Source organism: Aptenodytes patagonicus, chromosome 15, assembly GCF_965638725.1.
Source record: "Aptenodytes patagonicus chromosome 15, bAptPat1.pri.cur, whole genome shotgun sequence".
NCBI lineage: Eukaryota > Metazoa > Chordata > Aves > Sphenisciformes > Spheniscidae > Aptenodytes > Aptenodytes patagonicus.
In genome coordinates this window covers 3,825,541-3,841,047 of record NC_134963.1, presented here as the reverse complement: position 1 = coordinate 3,841,047, position 15,507 = coordinate 3,825,541, and the positions used below count along the sequence as shown (strand labels likewise).

General features: G+C 39.6%; 1 protein-coding gene across 1 annotated transcript in view; it reads right to left on the bottom strand.

The window, feature by feature from the left end:
• RIMBP2 (RIMS binding protein 2) overlaps nucleotides 1-15,507 on the bottom strand; it is a 176,313-nt gene that overhangs the window by 28,375 nt on the left and 132,431 nt on the right. The window contains 7 exon segments of the mRNA XM_076353292.1: nucleotides 1,007-1,156; nucleotides 3,330-3,797; nucleotides 4,179-4,330; nucleotides 8,586-9,395; nucleotides 10,414-10,523; nucleotides 11,423-11,499; nucleotides 14,636-14,787. Of these exon segments, the coding sequence (XP_076209407.1) occupies nucleotides 1,007-1,156; nucleotides 3,330-3,797; nucleotides 4,179-4,330; nucleotides 8,586-9,395; nucleotides 10,414-10,523; nucleotides 11,423-11,499; nucleotides 14,636-14,787 (1,919 nt within the window).

Genomic DNA, 15,507 nt, shown 5'->3' with positions numbered 1-15,507 from the left:
AACTCTAAACTTTTTACACTGGGCCTTTTTAATAAGAGCACTGGTCCTGTTTGAAAATCTTGGCCTTTTTGTGTCCAGGATAATTTTAATTGTATACAGAGGTACAGACGCATCTCACCCACAACCACATTGTGTAAGCACAGCATGATTGCACGTATTCTAAAAATGGGAACCACTGTATGTGAAGATGGAACCAAATCAAATCCTGAAGCCACATATTTAGAACACCAGAAATTTGGAGCAATGTTTATATATTCATAAATGCTTGAACTTCTATAATAAATGGAACCAAAATTCCAGAAAGTCTCAGAACTGGTACGAGAAGGAATGCCGTTGCTTGGACCCTTCAACATGGGAGGTCAGATGTTTGGCTAACAAGATTATTTGACCATGCTAAGACATAAGAAAATATCTCTTTGCTAGAATTTACATCTCTCTTGAAAGTAATGTAATAAATTACTTTATATTTGGTTTCAGTGGGATCAGACTAAAAGCTGCCCAGATGTGCAAAATTCTTCTGGCAACATCCTTCTATTCATTACAGCATGCCAAGTATATACGGTGTTGGTTTTCTGCTAATTAGGATTACAGGCTATGGCTTTTATGGAACACAAAAATCCTTCCCCCTTTCCCTTTTTTCACAGCATGTTTTCATACGCAGTAGTAACACATCCTGCAGAAAAAGCCCAGAGCCCAAACATGACATTCCAGTTATATTTTCTGTTTCAATTTTTTCAGCTTCAGTTTTTTCAGTTTCCAGTGCTTAAGACTGTTGCTTGGGATAACGATTTATAGATGCATGGTGCCAAGCATTCAGTTGCCATTAGACAGTGTTACGCTCCACTAACAGGACATTCATCTACCTCCCCACAATTTAGCTGCTTGTCTGTATAGTTTACCAATATGGCTACAATAATCAGATGGTGACCTGGATAGCCTGCTGAGCTTCATAAAATACTTGTTTCATGTCGGACACCTGACACAATAACAAGACCAGACTACTTACTTGCTTTCCGAGTTCTGACCCTTTCAGGAAATCATCAACTGAAGCCCCCCTTCTTTTGACATTAGGGGAATCATAGCCATCTTCCTCATCATCTGAGTTAGCGTACTGGGCTGCATTACTCCTTTCGCTAAAAACACTTCTCCTCTCCATCTAGTAAAGCAACAAAAAATGGAAAATTGTGAAGCAGACTTGTTCCTGCAACCAAGGGAAGAAATGGCAAATATAAGACATAAGGACTCAAGAACACAACATTTACACCTACTCATGGTTTAAAGCAATGTTAGTTTCTCCTGACCGTAACCTTTTAGGAGTTTTCAAGAATTTTTTGCTTGTTGTGTCACTCTTGCTCATAAACAATTATATGCTTTTATGTGACCATCAACTCAGCTGCTAGCTTTCTTCCCAGCACCACTTATGCCAAACTTCTCAGTATTCTACAGTCAGAGGCTGCTAACAAAGACACTAATTTTCCTTTGGCAGAGGGTTAGCAGAAGACCTAGCCACTACAGCATTTTTGACCTCAGTACAAAAAAAGCTATAGAATGAGACTTCGTGCTCTTCCTCTGCTCTGAGGTGACTCTTACCCTCAGCTACTGAATCCTGCTTACTCTCATGACAATAACCATCAGCCAGCCAACTAACAGGCTGGATGAAGGGCAGGGAGAAGACACAGCTTCTTCTGCAGCAGCCTACCACAAGGCAAGAATTTCTACTACTGGGGACTAAACATGACAAATGTCATTGGCAGATTTTGATTTAATTTAGAGTGAATCCATCTGTAAACTTCTGTCCAGATCCCTGAATTAAACATTTCAAGCATCACTAAAATTAATGTAATTAAACATGGTTCAGAGCATATGTTATGTCAGCAATTTTTAAAAACAGAAAAAGTATTTCAGTTCTCTTTCCCTATATGGTTGTTAAATCAACTTTCACCTCAGAGTGCCAAAGAAACTAATTGCCTTTTCTCTCTCTATTACATTTATTCCAGTTTGCTTTATTTATAATGAAAAGGAAGAAATATACACATGCATATATATGTATTTAATCAGACCTTATTGATCTAGAATTATTCAGCTTCCCAAAAGCTCTATCATCACCCACTGGCTCAATTCTGTCCCAAAACAGGGACAGTAAAGAAGTTGGGGCTGTCAAGACATGTGTGAACTGTCAAAATTAATGGAGTTATTTTGGAAATACAATGGGAGACGAAAGACTGGACATAAAAACTGATGACTGCCAGACGAAGGACCAAGAGAATGTATGAAAAAAGTGACACCAGAGCTTGCAACAAGTAACATCAGTTGTGAGCAGCTTGTGACGAGAAAGTAACTGCCCAGGGCACTGGGAGTATTTAAATATTGTATGCTTGAGTAGGAAAACCAGAGCATGTTGTCAGGATGCATACGCATCAGCTATGCTGACCTAAGAGCCTCAGACATGGGATTTAAATTAACTAGCAAACATAGGAGTCACTACAGCCGCCACGGGTCATAATGGTCTCAAAACCAGGGAGTCTCCTTTGGGCAGTGATGCTTCTAGCAGCTAAAAAGGAGCTGTAATGAAAAGCTTTCACATGGCAGCTATGTTGAAGCTTTTGTAAACATCTGTGAAGGTGTAGCGCTGAGAAAGGGGCACTCTTGAAGGGCAAATACGCAAAATTGCCTGTGGATCCATGACAGGATACAAAATAGTGCTTTACTTGCATCTAAACTGCTATTTGGTATTTTGAAAAAGCAGATGGTTTTAGAATACAAACATGTCTCTTATCTGACTGCTGCTTAGATTCCCTTATAGAAATGAGACTGTCCTCATTTTGTAAACTGTCAAAAAGATTAGCTCTCACAGTAAGTCTGCTCAGGACTTTTGTCTATCTGCCTATTTCCAGACCCATTTTTAAACTGCCCTTTATTGTTTTTGGTCTCTTTCAAAGTACTTCAGTACTTGGTTGACTTTTCTCACATAGGCACAAGCCTCCCTTTTGACTCCTGCAGGATCCAAGGACAAACTTTGACGACTACTTTTTTTTTTTTTTTTTTTTCCCCCCAGAAGTAAGGCTCTGCATTTTTGGAGACAACATTTCTAGTGATGTTATGGGTTTCTATGATGATCAAAGACTGATCAATGCTCTTTATGGTTACAAGCATATTTGTGGAAGATGGCACAGAATTTTAGCACACTGCTTCTTCTCAAACTACAGATCTTCAGGGTTTAGGAATGATTAGCTGCTCCTTAAAGCATATGATGAAAAAAATCTTTGATGGAAAGTGCCACAATGAATAAAGCTAGCCCAAAAAAGCCTTAAGAAAAAGTTTGTCTTTACCCTATTGCTCTCTGCAACTCGTTGTGCAGCTTCTCTTGCCATGGCTTTTGCGACAGTATTTGGGACAGGTGTGCCTTGAGGTTGAGGGAGTATTCGGTTAGGCGATGGAGACCTCCTCCCCTGAAGCGGGCTGTGAAAATTAGGGGCAGGTGGCTCAAGCGTGTGTCCATGAACAGGGGATGCCGAACGAGTCTGCTCCCATGACTCATCCATTTTTAAATGTGGACCTAAATGTTCTTCTTTGGTTTCTGGGGCTCCGGCACTTGCTAATGGCTTAGATTTGGGAGCAGTTCTGGGGTGAGGGGTTGGAGGCACCAGTAGGTCAGACGGAATGGCAGCAACAGAAGAGTCCACTGATTCCCCTTGTGCAGAGAGTGTTCGAACTGTAACTTCCTTTGCTTCCAAACTCCTTAGTCTCATTAGCTCCACCAACGTGTTCTCTGCTGTTGGAAAGATCACCTCCGCCACCTGAGTACACAAACAAGCAACTTACTAGCGTGAAGACATCCGTTTCCCTCCCCTCAACCCCATTAAAATACAACCTTCAAAGTCTTAACATGGAGTGAATTATTGCCAACACAGAGTGGGCTGCAAGAGCCCACATTAGGGCTCCACACCAATTAGTACCAGTTGTCTTTAATCCTTTCAACCCATTTGTCCAAAAGCTTAAGTGCTTATAGAAAGGAAGCTAATGAGCAAGTTATGCACAAACAAAAGAGTAGGTTCTACTGAAAGCTGAGAAAACCCTGTACACATTCAAGTGCTGTCACATGTTTATTGTTGACTTTACCTGTCAGTTGAAATTCACCTAATGTAGATGGTCACTGTAACGCTGGAAGGAGAACTCACCCGTTGACCTTTCGCATAAACACCATAGCCGGTGACATTGGCGCCATGGGAGGTCCCTGTTGCTGTCAGAGTTGGTGGTTTCCAGGACACCTGTATGGTTGCTGGGCTGGACCCAGCCCGTACAGTAACATCTTGAGGTGGAGCTGGAGGCCCTAAGGAAGATAAGACTGGTCACTGTTGAGCCTTAGATCAGAAGTATGTACGTCAACTGATACACTTGCAAGTTGGAAACTACAGATCTCAAAGCATTTTATTTTTTTTTTAAGACGACAAAATATCCTTATTGCAGTTATTATGTAAAAACAGAAGCATACACTCAGCAGGTCATGGAGCTGGGAACTGACCCTCAGCTTACAGCCAGCAACTAAGCTGTATTTCTTTGCAAGATGGTCTGTACTTGCAACTTGCTCCAGACCTATTTTTATCCCTCCAGGCTGCGTAACTGCTATTTAGTCTGAGTGCAGAAGATGTTAACAGAAAAATGCAGGGAGAAAAAGGCACAGGAGTGGCACTTAGTGGAAAACTGCTGCAGGTGACAGCAAGTGACTTTTTGGTATGTATCTCTTCACTGAATGCACACTACATACTCAGAAATCACTTTCAAATTCTGCCTCTCTGGACTATCAGTGGCTCCAAGTCACGATTTATGGGCCAGAAGTACATTGACACTAAGGTGCAATGCTGACTGCAAGCTGAAACTTTAACCTTTTCAATCAGCAGCATGCTGGTTTAAAGGACTCAAAGTCTTTTCGCTGCACTGAAGAAAAAAATACGCCTACTAACCTTTTAAGGCAATTACAGTATGTTAGTGTAATAGCACACCAAGTACATCCTTAATTAAAAGACATTATTACCCTACTATAAATAGCTCTACTTTGGACAGAAGGCCAAAGTAAAAATATCATAGAGATTATTAGTTCATGAATATTTCAGGCATCCTGTTGTGTTAATTTACCAGTCAAACCCTGAGAAGTGTTTCATGCTAAAACATTTCAGAAGCAGGGTTCAGCTGTAGCCATCTCTGGGTAAAAGCTGGGAGAATACCAACCTTGGTTGCTGTGAGTTTGCTTTTGCCAATGAACTAGGCACAACCAATTGCTGTTCATCTACCAAAAAAGCTACAAATATTTTAACTGTGTGCATTCATTGCTACCAAACAGATCATGATACAAGTGTAAATATCACACAAACCTCAGCCTCCAGATATGCTGGCAAACCGTCAATGCATTTCATTAGTTTGCTGTCACCGAATTTCATCTTCTAATGGGCATGGAAATGAAATTATGGTCGTGTTCAGGACACTACAGGCACAACATGAAATTTTTGCCTATACCATCCCTTGCACCTATAATGTATTTTTAACTTGAAAGGCCAAAGTATGCAAACTGACCTAATACTACTATTGGCCAAGATGCAGATTTTGGTTTAGGATTGAATTTCAGCTTCCCTGACCACCCTATGTTATTGACAGCCAGCACTCCCAATCCAGCAAAGCTCCTCAGCTTACAAGAAAGAATGCATCTGATCTAGTCCAGTATCTTGTCTATGAAAATGACGTTAATCTGCTCCTGCAGGAGAAGTCACCTTCCTTCCATTCTCCCAAAACCAAACAATCCCCAGAGAATCTATCTCGACCTTCACAGGCTGTAACAGAGACAGGTTTAATAAACTGTAATGCTCAAGGCTTAGTATGGTTTCTATTTTCCCCCATCATGAAATGGGAAATTACTCTTGATGACTCTTGATGGTCTTGGTCATCAACATAAATGTTTGTTTCAGAATTCTGCTACAGTTTGGTCTTCAAGAATTTATTACCTAAATTAGCTCAAAAACCATAACAATCCCATTAGTCCTAATCCTGTGCATACTGATGTCTTATTTTTAGATCTGAGCACCCAAAAGAGAACGACTTCTATTTTAACAAGCAATTCTAATGCTTTGATGAATCAAGAAGAGGAGTTCAGCTGCTCAGCTACTAAAGAGCTGTCACCCAGCTTTGGTCCAACAGGAAGCAATGTGCTTTCAAGTTTAAATCATGAAAACCATGATATATCTACGCAAAGAGAAAAATTAAAAGGTGACCTCTAATTGTCCTGTACTTTTCATGTAACTGCTCTCTCTAGCTTTGAAATGTGAGCAGTTATCTCAAGTTAATTTTTGCTTAACGTATCCCTAAAAAAACCTCTGAGATTGATACACAGTGAAAATTTTAAAATATTCACTGATCCCCACTCCCTTTTTGGTATAAGTGGCTGATGGTATCCTTTGCTATAAGGGTATCACTGAACCCACTAGTAAAGAGCAGAGCTTCTCAGCTTCAAATAAAACAAGCTCATGTATTCATTTGTAAACATTTCTGAAGCCCTTAGAAAAATGTGAGTACAAACACTAGCAGCCGCCTGTGGCCAGTTGTGTTGCAGTTCATGCTGCACTGTCTGCTAAACCTGACATTCACCACAGCTAAAGGTTTATGTGAACAGCACTCACCCCCATGCATCTTCTAGAAAAGCACAATAACAAAAGATTCCCTTCACACAGCGCATCTGTATTGCTCTCTCAGCATACTCTAAAATCATCTTTGAAACATGCCCCTTACAATGTAGATCAACTGAAGATATTTAAGGCAGAAAAATAATCCAGAGTCTGAGAGAAAAAACAGTATTAGTCACATTAAAGACACTTTCTCTATTTTTTTTCTTTTAACTGTAGGTTGGAAGAAGAGAGATGTGGTTACTTGAAGCCAGTAATATTTGCAAGAGAAAAACATGACACACTATGATGTTAACTCCCATTGCTGACTCTGATTTCATGGGCATCCTTTTCCCCTTTGTTTCAATGACTTCTGAAGTACAAGCATCAGCCTCTAATCACGTTAACAGTTGCTATTTTATTTTGCTATACAACAGTGAAAAGTTGACATGCTTTTGTACAAATGCTCTCTGTGAAATGAAGTGGTGGAGAAGATTCTGGGTTCTCTGGATGTAAAAGCAGAGGCTTCGCTGCATTTTAGCTCCTCAGCAGAGAACAGCTCATTTATTGCTTTAGCATACTTCAGCAACTAGAGGGAGATACAGCATGTTAAGTGTTTGGCCTGAAACAAGCTCACTCAAAAGGCCTTTCCCAAGTAACAAAGAAGTCTGCATATCTAATAAGTTCAAGCCACAATCTAGGCAGTATCTCCCGACTCTGACAAAACATATACAAAGTTTACAATGCCCCCCCTCCTAGCAGATTCTATAATAGCACTACCACTTATCTCACTGAAATGATTTAAGACAAAAGAGTAAATGCCCAAGCTGAGGACATTTTTTACTGAAACTATAAATCAACAGCATCAAAAGCAGTAGACATACAAGCTTAACTCCCTCTCTACTCAGCCAGCATTACTGTCCTGCGTGTCTCCTTACATATAAGTCATGCAAGCCAAGGAAAAGACCAGAACTAATTCCCGCCCCTTTGCTAGAATCAAATCCCAGCACGGGGTCAATTAAGCCATAGCACAGTACATTCTATTGAAGTTTCACTCGCCAGGAGACGCTTGTACTTGACTGTCCCTGCTTCAGAGGCATTCAGTGCTCTGAAAGTCTGAATATATAATGAGTCTTCTACTTGTCCTTGATTAGATGACCTTGGTTAGATGGATCTATAAGGAAAGATGTTCAAATTTTTCAGGTACTGCCATACACCCCCAAAATTATGAGATTATCCTTTAAATGCACTACATTATTTCAGCTCTAGTTTTCAACATTACTTCACTGTTCTTAAATACTGGGAAATGACTGGTAACACTTATCAACGTGCCTAATGTAAAAGCACGGTGGGAAAAAACCTTGGACTTTCCAAAACACGACCGATTTGTTATCTTTACAAATTCAAATTGTACAATGTGATTACAACTTCACAAACAAAATGCATTTACACCCTCTAAATGACTGTGTGGTCCTCTAAAATGTCTGTGTTGTTTTTCATTACAGAAAAGGGCTGGATCATCCCTGTAAAAAGTGCTTTAAGACACACAAATAACATGTCAGAAGTAATAACTGGTTTTTAACCAGTGTTCTTCACACCAACGAAAATAAATTACTACCAGAAATACTGTAACCGGACAAATTAAATACCAATGGAGATTAATCTGATAAAACACTTAGCATGTGATCTGTGATGATGATAAGCATGGCTTTCCCTCATTTATCTCCCAAAAATGCTTCAGTCCTTACCCAGGAACAAAGAAGAGAATAACACAGGACAGGAATTAATTTTAGATATCATAAAGCAATCTAATAATCCACAGTCTGCTCATGAATGTGACAGGGATTAGGGCATAAAGCTAAAGGTTAGATTAATTTATCTAAAATTTTCAGAAAAACTTAACTGGAGAGTTTTGGGGTAGGGAGAAATATATCAAACCTGCTGGCAACGTAGAAAATTCCACAAAGGCTTCCTTTTTTTCTCGTTGTTCCAGGGGAAGCTGCCAGGGCATCTGATGGGGCTTTGCCATGACCTTCACCTTGTAGGCCATATTGGGCTTCAAATTATAAAAATGGTACTTGTAGCTAGCAGCTTTGACAATGTCAAATTCTTCTTCATTAAGAAAGATCACATGACTGTAATTACTATTTGTAGGGAGCCAGGACAGCTCAGCAGAAATCTGGGTTACATTGTCCACTTTAAGATTAGAGGGGGCTACTATGACATCCTTCCCAACTAACAAAGTGCACTGCAGTTCATCTGAGTTACCCTTGTTTGTAATGCTCTGAACTGATATTCGGTATGTACAAGTAGAAATGTTAAGCTTTTCTATAAGAGCTTTCGTTCTGCTTCCCAAGGCTATGTTCATCCGTACTTCTTTGTCAACCAGAACATTGTAGCTGCTAATGGTTCCCCATCCGGGTGGCACTACTGGTGGCTCCCAGCCCACAATGACACTTTTGGCTAGTTGTTTAATAAGGGTGATTTTTCTAGGATAAGGCACAATGTCTTCTCCAATTTCATCAATGTTCACATCCAGAGTCCCTGCGCCATTGCTGATTACACTAGAGTCTATGTGAGTTGGTGGACTTATCTCCAAGATATCTCCTTCCAAAGTAGGACCCGAATGGTTGATAAAATTCTGATCTTGTTCACTGCTTAATGTGCTTGATAACCGGGTCTCATTGTCTTGAACAAAATCCACAAAATTTGAAGGGACTAGTCCTCTTTGTCCATCTAGAAGTTCCCCTGGTGAGAAAGAACAATGCCATTAAAATCCTTGAAGGAGCATACCTCTTGCAAGTCAATGCATTGCAAGTGGACAAGATAAGGAAGAAGATATAAGTGAAAACTGTACATAAACAATATTCACAGTTTGAGAATGTAAAGGTTCAGTGAGGCAAAACCCAGAACTGCCAGTAAGCTTTCTTGTCAATGTAAATTTTGCCAGTAGGAAAAGCTGACAATATAAAATATCTGCTGCATCAAAAGAAGCGTGACCAGCATGGCCAGCAGGTCGAGGGAGGTGATTCTCCCCCTCTACTCTGCTCTCGTGAGACCCCACCTGGAGTACTGCGTTCAGCTCTGGGGCCCCCAGCAAAAGAAGGACATGGACCTGTTGGAGTGAGTCCAGAGGAGGGCCACGAAGATGATCAGAGGGCTGGAGCACCTCTCCTATGAAGACAGGCTGAGAGAGTTGGGGTTGTTCAGCCTGGAGAAGAGAAGGCTATGGGGAGACCTTATAGCAGCCTTCCAGTACCTGAAGGGGGCCTACAAGAAAGCTGGAGAGGGACTTTGGGCATGTACTGATAGGACAAGGGGTAATGGCTTTAAACTGAAAGAGGGTAGACTTAGATTAGATATAAGGAAGAAATTCTTCACTATGAGGGTGGTGAGGCACTGGAAGAGGTTTTCCAGAGAAGCTGTGGATGCCCCATCCCTGGAAGTGTTCGAGGCCAGGTTGGATGGGGCTTTGAGCCACCTGGTCTAGTGGAAGGTGTCCCTGCCTATGGCAGGGGGGGGTGGAACTACATGATCTTTAAGGTTGCTTCCAACCCAAACCATTCTATGATTCTATAATTAGCCATGCCTGCAAGGAGCAGCTTTGCTGGTGCAGAAACTCTGTTAATTAACACAATGATCACAGGGGTAATTTTAGCAACTGATTTGGTAGTAGATGAAGGAAAGAATTGGGAGCACTTTTGACAGATGAACTGATTTGAATCTGCGTGAATTAGCATGAATTCACAGATTAAAACAAAAATACCTTCATAAAAGCCATCTTCATCCATATCTCCATACACATAAAGGTACTTTCCTGCCGTAAGGGGGAGCTCTGCTTCTGGATTTTCATTTGGTCCATCAAAAGGGTTGTAACTGCGACAGAGTACAGATGGGAAAACGTGTGTTCACTTACAACCCCCACACAACTGAATACTAATCAGAAAAAGGTGTACAGTTCTAATTCCTCACTTCAGTCTTTTCGCTTACCTTCTGAAACATATATTCTGAGTGGAGTCTAGGTGAGTTTGTTGTTGTGAACAACCTGTTCGCTTAAGCGCTATACACTTAAAACCACACCCTTTTCTGTAGAATTTACTGACACATTTCTCACTTAGGTCTCTTTGAATACACTGGCCAAAACCTTCTTCATTTTTTAAAGTCAATTAAAGAAAACTCACTTGTAGGGGTCTTTTACAGACCCCATATTCCATTTATTTTATATGGCAGTCTTTTACAGAAGTTTATTAACTTCAACAGAGACAAGTTAAATAAAGACGAAAACAGTAAGTTACAGCTAAAACAAGCTACTCGTATACAAAAATTTCTTATGAAGTATTTAAATCCATATCCATCCTGAAAGAAATTGTTAGCCACGGAAATTTTTATCATGATAGTACTTTATATCTGAAATTTTAATGTGCAAAGTAAAGATGTGAGGAACTTTTAAATCTTTCTTGCTCTGATGAAAAAGCAATTTGTAAGAACAGACTGAGACATCCTCTATAAAGTAGGGGTACACGTTCTCATCTCATTTAGACATTGAAGGCTAGAAATACAGTGGTGAGTAAAAGAGCCATGCCATGTTAAACTTTCTCTGACAATTAAAGCACATGGAAATGGCACTATTTTGCAGCCATTGCAAACAGGAAAGGGGTCTGATATCCGTAACATCAGTTCTGGGTAATAATTCAGCGCATAAATAAAAGTGAAGCAAAACCAAATGTTGAATATTACAAATATATATTATATATGGAATGAGTTTGTTTTGTTACCTATAACGGGCAATGCAAAGATGGACTTTCCCAGAATATCTCTGCTTTGAGGTATTGGAATTTTGATCATTATCCATCTGTAGAGGGGGAAAAAAAAAAAAAAAAGACGATGTCATTTCAAAAAGATGCATGCACTGTTTTCCTGACAGGCAATATAAATCAGACAGCGAACATGCAACGTTTAAAAAAAAAATATTAAATTCTAACATGGAACAGAACTGGTTAATTTTACTTCGAATGGTTTAGGCTAAAAAAGAATTGCAATCCACATTCTAACAGGGCAAAGAAATTGAGCTAATTCCTTGACATCTTGCTAGAGATTCAGGTCACCTGTCAGACTGGATGTCGGTTTTCCTCAAAAGCTTGCAAAATTGACAAAGCACCAGTAGATTGGTCCTTTGTTATTTGCTCAGCGGAGATGTGATATTGTCCACACCATTCCCTTTCATGCTGCTGACTGAAGAAATAGGCACGACTTAACCATACCAGTCTCACTGATCACCTCACCCTCCTGACTAAGCTTTTACTAAAGTTTCGTTAAAGTACAGTAAACTCAGTTACTCCAAGATGACCTGTTGTAAGTGATATGCCTAGTGTTTCTGGACATAGTACAGCTATATGATCACACAGACAACCTAGGGCGATACCCTAATATTTTAGTCAGAAAACAATAGCAGAAACCTGATACCAGTGACTAAGTACTTAAGACAAATGCTGAGTTTTAGAGCTGCTGCAAGTGTCAACTTCCAAACACTTGGAAACAATGAGTAGCACATAAAATATACCCCCTTGCCAATCCAATCCACAGCAGCAGCATCTGTTGAATTCCACTCTTTCCACTAACTGAAAGAAATAATATAATTCCTCTGAATTTACCATCATTTAATTCAATTCTGCAAAGCCACACATTTATTCCATTACAAATGTGGTCTACAAAACCTGGAAATCAAATTGTGGTGCTGAATCAACACAGACTTCACCTGTTTTAGCTCTGCACTAGGTATCTCACTGGTAAAATAGTAATTCTTTCTGTTATGCTTTGAGCCTAGTAGTTTTTAAAGTGAGAGATGCACTTCTTTCCTCCACTTATTTTACAGTTTGCTGTGAACCATTTTAGGAAAAATGAACTTTTCCCCTCAGCTTGAGAGAACTTGAATTAAGGTAGAAATACTAGGTTTAACAGTGGGATCAAGTAAGATAAGCTGTCCAAAAACTGACCGAAATTTTACAGTCTGAACAGAGTGAATATTGAGCTGCAACTTTCAGGCCTAAACTGGCCTCTGCTTGGTTCCCAGTATGGAACAGAAGCGCACCAGAAAAATATTGAGTCATGTCACTTTTCGTCTGAATTAACTCTTAAGAGGTGGGTTAGCTTGTTGAGTTAGCACAACACACACTATTCTGCCAACACTCCACTTCCAGTGAGGAGGACAATAATAGTCAGGTAACAGGTATTCTCCCCTGCGTAGCATTTGGGGATGCAGGCAAATTTTCAAGGGTTATCATCCTGATACCTTTTTATGGGCATGTCACAAAGCTCATAACTAACCCAATAATGCTTATTCTAGAAGACTTTGTTACAAGTAACAATCAGGGAAGTTGCAGGTATATTTTTGCACAGTATCATTTTTGCATTTCAGACTTCACAGCATTATGCTCCATTTTTAGATTTTATTCATACACTCTCCCCCTGGGTCTGGATACCTCTAAAAAAGAATGGAGCTTAATTTCTGTGAGCTTGCATAATGTAAGTATGTATCACATAATTACGCTCTAGAAGGCACACAACGAACAACTCTGCAAAAGAGGGCTTGACATTCTCAGTGAGAGGTAACTCAAGAATAATAGAAAATGGGAATTGAATTTGACGTGCACTTCTTCTGTTCCTTGCTGTTAGTTCTGCTTCCCTAAGCCTTGTTGCTAAGCTGCTTTTTCTGGTTTGAATACTTCAGGCTGCTTTTTCTGTGGCCTCTTCAAAAAGCAGTGAATGTTCCTACTTTTCAGTAATGCTGCTACACATAAATATACACATATATTTATTTGTGCATAATCCTTAGATATGCCCATGGAATTCCTACTATACAAGAATCTAACATTTTGTTGACTATCCTACACCATACTGAGGCGTGTGATCCATTTAAAAACATTTTGATTCTATCAACTTTCACAGGTTCAGTAGCAATTAATATAAAATAGATAGAAAATAGGCACACAGTTTCAATTTATTTACTTCTGTAAAGATTAAGAATGGGATTCAGGACTGTTAGGTGAGAGGTAAAATCTAAAGATCCTTTCCTCATGGCTGTTTGCCCATACAAAACAGGCTTACAGTATTTAATAGAAAATAATACCCTTCTATAAAGTTTTCAAAATGTGTCCTATACCTTCTTATATTTAACATTTGTCCTAAATATCAACAACCAACTTGCTATGGCACCTTTGTAAAGCTCTTCTGAGCTTCCCATTGGCTTTCTGCTAGAATTCTACTGAAAACCAGAAAACCTTTCTAAGAAAGGAAGAACAGAACCTTTTAAAAGTACAATTAAATACAAGCTATAAAGTTGAATGGTGGAAGAGTTTAGTGACAACATTCTGTAACTTTCACTTCCAGGTTACAGGCTCGAAATCAGTTTAGGAGAGTGTGCTGGAAACTGCTGTTAGTGGCTGGTATCAGCCTGGTTGTAGTGAGAAGATGCACATGTCATGAAAACCAGGCAAAGAACAAGTCCTGCAGAATGAGCTACTTCTTTGTCAGAGCATACCTGCCTGGACAGTGTACTGCATGGAATTTCTCTTCCATTTGCCCAGGCTGTATCAAAGTCACACCTTTTGGTAGATGTAATAAAATAATAAAAAATCCGCATGACACAGACATATGCCAAAACAGACACAGACAGAAATGCTGACTTACACCTCTTACGCACAGAAGCAGTACAACACTCTGAATGCATCACTGAAGGCTGATGTTTTCATAGAAGCTTGAGGTTCTCACACAGCCATTTTTTATGCTGTATAACTAGGATATCAGCTGAGACTTCTTTGAAAATCTCAGTTAAATTCCCACTGGTCATGTTCCCAAGTTGTCTCAGAAAATGAGAACATTCATGTCTTGACTTGTTAAAAGCAGGTGGATCAACCTGCATCGGTCCCCTGGAGAAGAGAAGTCCTGGCCCCATAACATACATTTTCAGTAACAAATTTAAAAAGACTCACGTCTGAATCAAATCTGCATCTTGGGGTACCAGATCTTGACTTGGACAGGAATGTAGGTTTGACAGACAATTGTTCTGGTTTGTCTCCAGATACTTGAAGGGGTCGTATAAACTCTGAAATCACACAACGACTTCCAGAAGGACTTTCATGACCTGGCAGTGAACAAAACACATATGAGAATAAGTAAGAAACAAAAAAAATAAGTTTCTCAAGCAGAAACACTGCCAACTAATACAAAGCAGTGAGTTATTTTCTCCACCTGTTAGAAATCATTCTAGAAAAAGACTAAGGTAGGTAGACTGCAGAGCATAAAAGTAGCTAAGCCTACTAGTTCCCAGCCTTTCGGTAAATTATACGTCAACAATACGTAATGGAACATAAAGTAGAAAATTAAGGTGTTTTAATTTAAAAAAAAAAAAAAAAAATCAAAGTTAACATTTCCCCTAACGAAGCAAAAGTCCACCTTTGTTCTGAGCACCTTGATATCTTTGGAGAAGTTATCTGACATGCTGTTTAACATGCCCAGCACTAAAAAGCTGCTGTGGAACCCTTCCATTTCTTTCAGGGACTCTGTCATATACTGGAAAGTAGAATCAAGTCGTGCATTTATCTTCTAAGAAAGGGACTGAAATGCTACTAATTTAGTTGGCAGGATATTCATTTTGAAATGAAGGGAAGTGGTTTGGCTTTTTGCAGGGCAGCAAGTTCCAAGAGCACCTGCTTCATATTTCTTAAGAGCTCCTCATTAACACCAGTACTAAACCACATAATTTGATGACAGTGCCATCTCTTCAGTTTCTATAAAACAGAAGACATAGACTATGAAAAAGGAAAAACCTCCAGAAATGCTTTTTGAATATTTTTATTGTGTT